The 11,294-nt window shown below is 46.7% G+C and overlaps 1 protein-coding gene across 1 annotated transcript in view; it reads left to right on the top strand.

Moving 5' to 3' along the window:
• Window positions 1-753: 753 nt before the first annotated feature.
• SMARCC1 (SWI/SNF related BAF chromatin remodeling complex subunit C1) overlaps window positions 754-11,294 on the top strand; it is a 197,583-nt gene continuing 187,042 nt past the window's right edge. Inside the window, exons 1-2 of the mRNA XM_031009168.3 lie at window positions 754-1,074; window positions 9,828-9,947. Of these exons, the coding sequence (XP_030865028.1) occupies window positions 880-1,074; window positions 9,828-9,947 (315 nt within the window). The 5' untranslated portion in view covers window positions 754-879. The remainder of the gene's footprint in view (window positions 1,075-9,827; window positions 9,948-11,294) is intronic.

Genomic DNA, 11,294 nt, shown 5'->3' with positions numbered 1-11,294 from the left:
ACACCTGTGAACAAGTTAAGAATAGGTTCTCATGTAATTTATGTGGAAGGTAAATGAGAAACTAGAAACGCCGGGTCGTGGTGAGCGCTATGCAGAAAGTGTATGGGTGTGAACAGTTGTTCAAGATTGTTAAGATCTGACAACTACTTTCTGAAGTCCTTTGAAGCAGTGAATCTGAACGCGTCTCGTAAGTGCAAATCAGAAGGGAAGACCTGCTGAGGTCTCGGAAGAGCCAGTGCAAGGGCCCCTGGGGCAGGAATGAGCCGCTGTGGCTGGACCCCTGAGGGAGTGGAAGGTCTGTGAAGCCGAAAAGCCTAGGCGTGGGAGTCCCAGATGGCTGTTCACAAATGCCGCCGGGGTGGAGGGTCTGAGGGAAAGCGGGGCCCGGCGCAGTCCCAGTCCGGGTGCAGGGCCCTCGGCCAGCACTCGATACCCTAGACAGGCTTTCCCCTCGGCACTTCTCGCACCAGGCCTTTTCCCTCCAGCGGAGGCAGGCTATGACACATAACCCGCCTGCGGTTGTTGACCGCATAATGATTCGACGTCGGTAGCGAGGGAAGAGCAAGGCTCAAAAACCGGCGCTCACTAGGGCAGAATGCAGCCTACGGAGGACGGCGGAAGAGGCGGCTGAGGCCGCAGGACGTGCTAGTCCAACGCGCGCCCGCACGAGTGCTGCGCATGCGTGTGCGCTGGCTTGCGTCAGATACAGGGCCAGTTCCGAGATGGGGCGGGGCCGGGCGTCCGCGCCGGAAGGGGGTTGGCTGGGCGGGGCCAGGAAGTGGCAGTGGCGGCTGCGCGCGCTGGGGTGCGCGCGGGAACGACCGGGAAACACCGCGAGGGCTGGTGTGGGCCAGGCTGTGGGGACGACGGACTGCGACGATGGCCGCAGCGGCGGGCGGCGGCGGGCCGGGGACAGCGGTAGGCGCCACGGGCTCGGGGATTGCGGCGGCAGCCGCAGGCCTAGCTGTTTATCGGCGGAAGGATGGGGGCCCGGCCACCAAGTTTTGGGAGAGCCCGGAGACGGTGTCCCAGCTGGATTCGGTGCGGGTCTGGCTGGGCAAGCACTACAAGAAGGTGAGTTCGCGCGCCCGTGGGGGCCGGGAGACCCCGCGACCGGGACCGGAGGCGGCAGCTGGCCTCGCGGGCCTCGGGCCGCCCCTCCCCCCCGTACGCCACGAGGGACAACAAAGGCAGGCGCCAGGCCCGCCACGCCCCCGCCGCCTGCTCTGGGCGCCCGCGATCCCGGGGCCTGACTGGGGTTCGGGGCTCTCTCCTCTGAGCCCACGCACCCCTGGTGAAAGCCCCTGCTCAGTCTCGTGTGCCAGAGCAGGTCGAGCTCAGCCACTAAGCGAGTGTGACTCTCTCTCTTTTGTCAGCTGCCTTAGGTGTGTGAACAATGATCCCTAAAGACCGAGCAAGCGTGGTAAAAGCAGCTTCAAGTTTTGTTTAGAGCGTATTCAAAATCTCGAGGGGGTTTGCTACCTGTTGTTGAATTGCTAAACGACTGGGATGATTGTATTCGTTAATTACTAACAGGCAATATGAATTCTAGGATGGATGAGAACTATTAACGACGGTTCTACCTCATTGTGCTTCTGGTTCTGTGTGGCGTGAGAGTTAATGTTCGCTTGTACGTAAAGTGTTCTAAAGGGAGGCCTTCCCCAAGAACCCAGTTTTTATTAGAGCACTTTTCTTGTGTCACCTTTATTTTCTTCGTAGTGTTTACCACATTTTGAAATTATTCATTTACTTATTTCTCCTACCTTTGGGACGGAAGTTCCGCCGAGTCAGTAGTTTTCAAAGTTTTGACTTAATCCCTTGTTTATAACAAATGTTTTTTTTTTTTTCCAACTTCCCCTTTGTGTAAATATTCGGGAGGACTCCTTTAAAGGGTGTAATGAAGCAGGTAGCCGAAAAGGCTCCCCAGCCTCTGAAGTTTTCCTATCACCCTCTTTAGTTCTGTACTTTCTCCTATTGAGAATCATAGCACTGAAGCAAGGGCTTTGTTCACTGCAGTGTATCCAGGAACGTGGCTGATACTTAGTGCCTTACCCTTAGTAGCTGCTTAGTAAGTATTTGTTGAATGAATGAAAATATAAACTAGCTTAGGAACCTATTTTTTTGGCCTCTACAGCTCAGTGAAGCCTGTCAGTGTTTGGCAGTTATTAGGCATGGGCAGGGATCTTGGGTTCCTTTGGCATTACACGTGGTACATTCAGAAATGACCATTTCTGGCCGGGCGCGGCTTGGGAGGCCGGGCGGGTGGATCACCTGAGGTCAGGAGTTCGAGACTAGCCTGACCAACATGGTGAAACCCCGTCTTTCCAAAAAAATACAAAATTAGTCGGGTGTGGCAGCACATGCCTGTAATCCCAGCTACTCGGGAGGCTGAGGCAGGAGAATCTCTTGAACCCAGGAGGCAGAAGCTGCAGTGAGCCGAGATTGCACCATTGCACTCCAGCCTGCATTGCACTCCAGCCTGGGTAATAGAGTAAGACTGTCTCAAAAAAACAAACAAACAAACAAACAAAAAAAACAAAAACAAACCAAAGACCCAGAAATGATCATTTCTTTCTTTCTTGTTTTTGAAGGTCAGCTAGAAAAATTACATTTCTTATCTGAAGTTTGAGGAAGTGAGAGACAGTAATTATATTTTTAGGTGTCTGGACTTTTCCCCCTCTGAAATTACATTTAGACTGTAGATTTTTAGTAATATTGCCCTTTCTTACACAGTGATAAATTGGTCACTTTTTAAATGTAAGTAATAGAGCTTCCAGAAGTGGCTAATGGAATTGAATATGTTATGAAAATATTGGTTAATTCTTTTTTATTACATTCCTTTTAGCCAATGCTTTGGGTCTTAAATTCAGTGAAGCTTTAACAAAGAAAAATAATCTACAGGCATATTCCTTTGAATATCAAGGAAGAGAGTAGAAAAAGGCAAATTTCAGTAATTTCTACCTCTCCACACTGTTAAGTGTGCATCAGTTTGGGATCAACTACAAGAAGCTTTAGACATGGATAATCCTTCGATATTTGTTTGGGTGGGTAGGGAAGTGGCTACAAAGCAGTTTGAGGAATTGCCCAGCAGTGTTGAGACCACTAGGCTAATGTTGATTCACTATCCCTAAGACTTTATAGACAAAGTTACCTTTGACTTCTCAGGACTTTGTAAAGCCAGAGTGTATTTCTAGGGTCTACTGAGATTGAGAATCTTATATACCTTAGGCCTGACAGCCAGAATCTTTTCAGTCTCTGGGTGTTAGTGTTGAAGTGGTGAAAATATTATCACAAAGTTCTTTGCTTCTTTTCTACACAGTGCATTTCTATTTGGTGTATGCATTGGTTTTAACTAACCGTTTCTAGTGCATTTAATACTGCATTTTCAGAGCAGACAACAGTTTCAGCCTCAGTAAACATGATTTTGCTAGTGTCGTTTTTTATTTATTTTTATTTTACTTTATTTTTTTGAGACAGGGTCTTTCTGTGTTGCCCAGGCTGGAGTACAGTGGTGTGATCATAGCTCACTGCAACCTCAAACTCTTGCGTTCAGCTCATGCATTCAGTGAACAACTGAGCATTTACCATGTGCCAGGTACTTAAAGTATAACTCACTTAAAATCCTCACAGCAGTCCTAAATGATAGATATTATTTACCTTCTTTTTCAAATGGAAGATACCTGAGACTTCATTTAGGAATTTTCTTTTTTTTTGAGACACGGTCTTGCTGTGTTGCCCAGGCTGGAGTGCAGTGGTGAGATCATAGCACACTGCAGCCTCAACCTCCTGGGCTCAGGTGATTCTCCCACCTCAGCCTCCTGAGTACCTGGGACTACAGGCACGAACCACCACACCTGGTTAATTTTTTGTATTATCAGTAGAGGCAGGGTTTTGCAGTGTTGCCCAGGCTGGTCTCGAACTCCTGGGCTCTCTGCCTGCCTCAGCCTCCCAAAGTGCAGGGCTTACAAGTGTGAGCCACCACACTTGGCCCACACTGACTCTTACTTGAAATATTTTGAGACTAATAAATTTTTGTTTTCTTAAATAAAATATGATAGACTTTTTTTGATCAAAAGATTAATTGGGCCAGGTGCAGTGGCTTGCGTCCGTAATCCCAGCACTTGGGAATTCCAGGTGGGAGGTTCATTTGAGCCCAGGATTTGGAGACCAGCTTGGGCAACATGATGAGACCCTGTCTCAAAACAAAATAAAACAAAAAAATACATCAGTTGTGGTGGCATGCACGTGTAGTCCCAGCTACTTGGCTGAGGCAGGGTCCATGGAGGATCACTTGAGCCTAGGAGGTTGAGGCTGCGGTGAACTGTGTTGGCACCATTGCACTCCAGCCTGGGCAACAGAGCGAGACCTTGTCTCAAAACAAAACAAAAAAAAACAAAAAACAAAAACAAAAAAAAACCAGATTAATTGTTTATGACATAGAAATTAAAATTTCTTAATTAGGAGTCAGTGTTTTTTTTTTTGAGATGGAGTCTTGCTCTTCTGCCCAAGCTGGAGTGCAGTGGTGTGACCTCGGCCTCCCAAGTTGAAGTGATTCTTCTACCCCAGCCTCGAGTAGCTGGGATTACAGGCACCCGCCACCACGCTCTGCTAATTTTTGTTATTTTTAGTAAAGCTGGGGTTTCACCATGTTGGCCAGGCTGGGCTTGAACTCCTGACCTCAGGTGATCCGCCAGCCTCAGCCTCCCAAAGTACTGGGATTACAGGCATGAGCCACTGTGCCTGGCCTACATGCATTTTCATGTTTGGTAATTTGGTAGGATGATTTGAAAAAAAAAATCTAATCAGAATTAAATATTCTATAGTTTATTAAAAATTGGACTGAGACTGGGGGCTGTGGCTCACACCTGTAATCCCAGCACTTTGGGAGACCGAGGCCGGTGGATCACCTGAGGTCAGGAGTTCGAGACCAGCCTGGCCAATGTGGTGAAACTTCTGCTCTACTAAAAATGCAAAAATTAGCCAGGTGTGGTGGCACATGACTGTAGTCCCATCTACTCAGGAGACTGAGGCAGGAGAATCACTCAAACCTGGGAGGTGGAGGTTGTAGTGAGCTGAGATCGGGCCACTGCACTCCAGCCTAGGCTACAGAGCGAAAGTGTCTCAAAAAATAAATACATAAATAGAGACAGGGTCTTACTGTGTTGCCCAGACTGGTCTCAAATTTCTGGACTCAAAGTAGTCCTCTAACCTCGTCCTCCCAAAGTACTGGGATTACAGTCATGAGCCACTGCACCCGGCCTATATTCACTATAGTTATTAAAAATATAGGCCAGGCATGGTGGCTCATGCCTATAATCCCAGCACTTTGGGAGGCCAAGGCGGGCAGATCACCTGAGGTCGGGAGTTTGAGACCAGCCTGGCCAACATGGTGCAACCCCGTCTCTACCAAAAATACAAAAGTTAGCCAGGCGTGGTGGCGTGCGCCTGTAATCCCAGCTACCCAGGAGGCTGAGGCAGGAGAATCGCTGGAACCCTGTGGGCAGAGGCTGCAAGTGAGCCGAGATTACGCCACTGCACTCCAGCCTAGGTGACAGAGCAAGACTCTGTCTCAAAAAAAAAAAAAGAAATATTTACCTGAGGCCAGGTGTAGTGGCTCACGCCTGTAATCCCAGCACTTTGGGAGACCGAGGCAGGCGGATCATCTGAGGTTGGGAGTTCGAGACCAGCCTGGCCAACATGGAGAAACCCCATCTCTACTAAAAATACAAAATTAGCCAGATGTGGTGACGCATGCCTGTAATCCCAGGTACTCGGTAGGCTGAGGGAGGAGAATTGCTTGAACCCGGGAGGCGGAGGTTGTGCTGAGCTGAGATCGCGCCATTTTACTTCAGCCTGGGCAACAAGATCAAAACTCGGTTTAAAAAAAAGAAAAAAAAATATATTTACATTTATATATTTACATATATGTTTACATATATATGTATATTTACCTGAAATGTTGATTTGGTTCCATCTGAACAGCCTTTTTCAAGGACATTGTCTTTTTCAGCTATAGTTTGGCATTGTTTAGTTAATCTGTAAAATACAGATTGTAGTTATTATTTTTGAGACAGTCTCACTGTGTCACCCAGGCTGGAGTGCAGTGGCACGCTCTTGGCTTGCTGCAACCTCTGTCTCCTGGGTTCAAGCAATTTTCCTGCCTCTCAGCCTCCTGAGTAGCTGGAATTACAGGTGTGTGCCACTCTGCCTGGCTAGTTTTTGTGTTTTTTTAGTAGAGATGGAGTTTGGCCATGTTGGCCAGGCTCGTCTCAAACTCCTGACCTCAAGTGGTCCACCCGCCGCGGCCTCCCAAAGTTCTGAGATTATGGGTGTGATCCACGTTGCACGGCCGGTCATTATTTTTTTATGTTGCTTTACCGTGTACAAAAAAAGTGCAGTACATTATATGACTCCTTTAGGAAACCTGTGCTTATTAAAGATTATGAAGTTATCTTGCGGATATGTACAATGTATTTTGTCAGTTTTGTAAGATATACTTGAAGTATTTTTCTTTTTGTTGTTTGAGACGGAGTCTTGCTTTGTCACCCAGGCTTGAGTGCAGTGGCGCACTTTCGGCTCACTGCAATCTCCGCCTCCCGGATTCAAGCCATTCTCCTGCCTCAGCCTCCCAAGCAGCTGGGATTATAGGCATGCACCACCATGCCTGGCTAATTTTTGTATTTTTAGTAGAGACGGGGTTTCACTATGTTGGCCAGGCTGGTCTTGAACTCCTGACCTCAAGTGATCTGTCCACCTTGCCCTCCTAAAGTGCTGGGATTACAGGCATGAGTCACTGCATCCGGCCAGAGTTTTAATTTTTAATTTTTGTGGGTACATAGCAGGTCTATTTCGAAGTTTATTTTATTTTATTTTTTATTTTTTATTTTTTGAGAGTGAGTCTTGCTCTGTCACCCAGGCTGGAGTGCACCCAGGCTGGAGTGTGGTGGCACAATTGCGATCTGGGTTCACTACAACCTGCGCCTCCCGGGTTCAAGCGGTTCTCCTCCCTCAGCCTCCTGAGTAGCTGGGACTACAGGCAAGTGCCACCATGCACGGCTAGTTTTTGTATTTTTAGTAGAGACGGGGTTTCACTGCGTTAGCCAGGTTGGTCTTGATCTCCTGACCTTGTGATTCGCCCGCCTCAGCCTCCCAAAGTGCTGGGATTACAGGTGTGAGCCACCACCGCGCCTGGCCCTTGAATACCGTTTATTAAAAATTTACGGGGCTGGGCGCGGTGGCTCACACCTGTAATCCCAGCACTTTGGGAGGCCGAGGCAGGCGAATCACGAGGTCAGGAGATCGAGACCATCCTGACTAACACGGTGAAACCCCGTCTCTACTAAAAATACAAAAAATTAGCCAGGCGTGGTGATGGGTGCCTGTAGTCCCAGCTACTCAGGAGGCTGAGATAGGAGAATGTTGTGAACCTGGGAGGCAGAGCTTGCAGTGAGCCAAGATCGCACCACTGCACTCCAGCCTGGGCAACAGAGTGAGACTGTCTCAAAAAAAAAAAAAAAAAAAAAAGTACTATGTTGAGTATATTGGAGAAAAACTGACTTCAAATTTTCACTTGAAAGTATATGGGCCAGGTGCAGTACCTTATGCCTCTAATCCCAGTACTTTTTGGGAGGCCAAAGTGAGAGAATCACTTGAACCCAGGAGTTCTAGACTAGCCCAGAGAAGTTGGTGAAAACGGTTCTGTACAGAAAATTAAAAAATTAGCCAGATGTGTTGGCACGCCTCTGTAGTCCTAGCTCTCCAGGAGGTGGAGGAGGAGGATCACTTGAGCCCAGGAGATTGAGGCTGCGGTGGCTGTCATTACACCACTGTATTCCATCCTGGGAGACAGCAAGAAACCACTGTCTTGAAAAAAAAAAGTATATGGTCCTTCAAAAACTAGGCTTGCTAGTTTTTGTTGCAAATTATCAATATAGTATAAGGAAGGAGAAAGTAGTATGTAGTTTTTAAGGTTTTTAAAATTGGCCGGGCACAGTAGCTCACACCTGTAATCCCAGCACTTTGGGAGGCTGAGGCGGGTGGATCACGAGGTCAGGAGATTGAGACCATCCTGGCTAACATGGTGAAACCCCGTCTCTACTAAAAATACAAAAAATTAGCCGGGAATGGTGGTGGGTGCCTGTAGTCCCAGTTTATTGGGAGGCTGAGGCAGGAGAATGATGTGAACCCAGAAGGCAGAGCTTGCGCTGAGCAGAGATTGCACCACTGCGCTCCAGCCTGGGTGACAGAACGAGACTCCAAAAACACACACACACACAAAGTTTTTAAAATTAATTATTTGAGATGGAGTCTGGCTCTGTCACCCAGGCTGGAGTGCATGAATCTCGGTTCACTGCAACCTCCACCTCCCAGGTTCAAGCGATTCTCCTGCCTCAGCCTTCCAGGTAGCTGGGGACAGGTGTGTGCCACCACACCCAGCTAATTTTTTGTATTTGTTTTTTAGTGGAGACGGGGTTTCGTCATTTCAGGCTAAGTGATGGAAGAAGACCCCATCTCAAAAAAAAAAAAAAAAAAGTAAATGATTGCCTTTTTATATGCTGTAAGTAAGTTTCAATGGTAGTAGCAGAAATTGTGTGCCCTTTGTCCTATGCATAATAATTGTAGACTTTGCAGTTGATGTAATTTTGACCATACACCACTCATCTAAAAAATATTTATTGTAATAGAGACATACCACATTAACCTTGAAATGTTGGATGGTAGTTCGAAAGTTAGCTCCGGCAAAAATAAAAATAAAAATTCTCTCGTCCAACTGAAAGGCAGGTATAGATGTTTTTCTTGCTTGGAATTGGAGATTTAAAAATACTTTTTGAGGCCGAGTGTGGTGACTCACGCCTGTAATCCTAGCGCTTTGGGTGGCTGAAGTGGGCGGATCATGAGGTCAGAAGTTAAAGACCAGCCTGGTCAACATAGTGAAACCCGGTCTCTACTAAAAATACAAACAAAATTAGCCGGGCATGGTGGTTGCGCGCCTGTAGTCCCAGCTACTAGGGAGGCTGAGGGAGGAGAATCGCTTGAACTCTGGAGGCGGAGGTTGCAGTGAGCTGAGATGATGCCATTGCACTCCAACCTGGGTGAAAGAGCAAGATTCTGTCTCAAAAAAAAGAAAAAAATTTTTTTGAGTGTATTGGCTACTCAAAGTGATATTGAACATGTAATTGCCAAATAAAACTTTTACATTTAACTCACTAATTTATTCTTTTCTTGTTGTGTTACCCATTATTTTTCCTTGCTGTGAAGCTTCCTAGCTGATGTGTCTACTACTGGTTTGGGCTTTTGACATTCTTTACATTAATATGGATAATATTTCACTTTTTTTTTTTTTTTTTGGTAAAAAACACAGGAGATTTATCTTTGTGAGGTCGAGGCAGGGGCAGGTCACATGAGGTCAGGAGTTTGAGGCTAGCCTATCCATTGTGGTGAAACCCCATCTCTACTAAAAATACAAAAGTAGTTGGGGGTAGTGGCTCATGCCTGTAATCCCAGCTACTCGGGAGACTGAGGCAGGAGAATGGCTTGAACCCGGGAGGCAGAGGTTGCAGTGAGCCGAGATCGCACCGCTGCACTCCAGCCTGGGTGACAAGAACAAAACTCCGTCTCAAAGAAAAGAAAAAAAAAAATTAACCGTCTTAACCATTTTTAAATGCACACACATATTTGTTTTTGTAAGCTCCTTTATAGCACAGAGCGTGTCTCAGACATCTATAAATTTCCCATAACGTAAGTACTTAGTAGGTACTAGGAAGTAAGCCAACATTTTCTCCTGCAAAAATTGTACTAGTTTTTGAATGCCTGTCTTTATCTTGCAGTATGTTCATGCGGATGCTCCTACCAATAAAACACTGGCTGGGCTGGTGGTGCAGCTTCTTCAGTTCCAGGAAGATGCCTTTGGGAAGCATGTCACCAACCCGGCCTTCACCAAACTCCCTGTAAGTACATCAGCTTACTATTATTTGGGCATCCTCAGTTTCTGTATACTTTTAGGTGTAGCATCCAGCTTTTTTCCTTTGCTGCTGCTAGCGTGTAGAATTTAAAAAAAAAAAAGCAAAAAACAAATTTTAGTTATAGAATATTACTATTTTTTAACTGTAGGAAGCTGCTTTTTGAAGAGGCATTTAACATTTGCATTAAATATTGCAGCAGTCATTGCGAAGACCTAACAATATTTTACTATGTTGCAGTTCCCTATCCTCTCGCTGTACCGAGTCTTCTCCATGCTTTCTCCTGATGCAGGTCTTGTGCCATAAATAGAATTTATGGAATTTTTTACATTTTGTGGGTGAGATACCTTCTGAACTTGTGTGAGAATATAATTTTGGTGTCCTTGCAATTGTGTGTTTTATTTTTGTTTTTACAGACAGGATCTTGTTCTGTTGCCCAGGCTGGAGTGCAGTGGTTTGATCACAGCGCACTGCAGCCTTGATCTCCCGGCTCTAGCCATCTTCCCACCTCAGGTTCCCAAGAGGCTGGGACTACTAGCACGTGCTACCACGCGCATATGGGTGACTTTTAAATTTCTGTAGTGATGGGATCTTGCTGTGTTGCCCAGGCTGGTCTCAAATTTTTGGCGGGAAGGCGATCCTCCTGCATTGGCCTCTGAAAGCTCTTTGATTACTGGTGCGAGCCACCACACCAGCCCTTCTCTGCTATCTTTATTTTATTTAATTAATTTATTTATGAGACGGAGTCTCACTCTGTTACCCAGGCTAGAGTGCAGTGGTGTGATTTCGGCTCACTGCAACCTCTGCAGCGATTCTTGTGCCTCAAGACTCCTGAATAGCTAGGATTACAGGTGCGCGCCGCCACACCCAGCTAATTTTTGTATTTTTAGTAGACACATGGTTTCACCATGTTGGCCAGGCTGGTCTTGACCTCGCAGCCTCAAGTGATCCACCCACCTCGGCCTCCCAAAGTGCTGGGAGTACAGGTGTGAGCCACCACACCCAGCCTTTATTTTTATGTTATGATATGTTATGTTATATTATATTATGTTATTTTTTGAGATACAGTCTTGTTCTGTCACCCAGGCTGGAGTGCAGTGGAGTGATCTCAGCTCCCTGCAACCTCTGCCTCCCGGGTTCAAGCAATTCTCCTGCCTCAGCCTCCTGAGTAGCTGGGACTACAGGCATGCACCACCCACCGCACCTGGCTAATTTTTGTATTTTTAGTAGATATGGGGTTTCACTGTGTTGGCCCCGCTGGTCTTGAACTCAAGTGATTTCCCTACCTCGGCCTCCCAGAGCACTGGGATTACAAGTGGGAGCCACTGTGCCCAG

Source organism: Gorilla gorilla, chromosome 2, assembly GCF_029281585.2.
Source record: "Gorilla gorilla gorilla isolate KB3781 chromosome 2, NHGRI_mGorGor1-v2.1_pri, whole genome shotgun sequence".
NCBI classification, from domain to species: Eukaryota; Metazoa; Chordata; class Mammalia; order Primates; family Hominidae; genus Gorilla; species Gorilla gorilla.
This window is presented reverse-complemented; position numbering and strand designations above follow the sequence as displayed.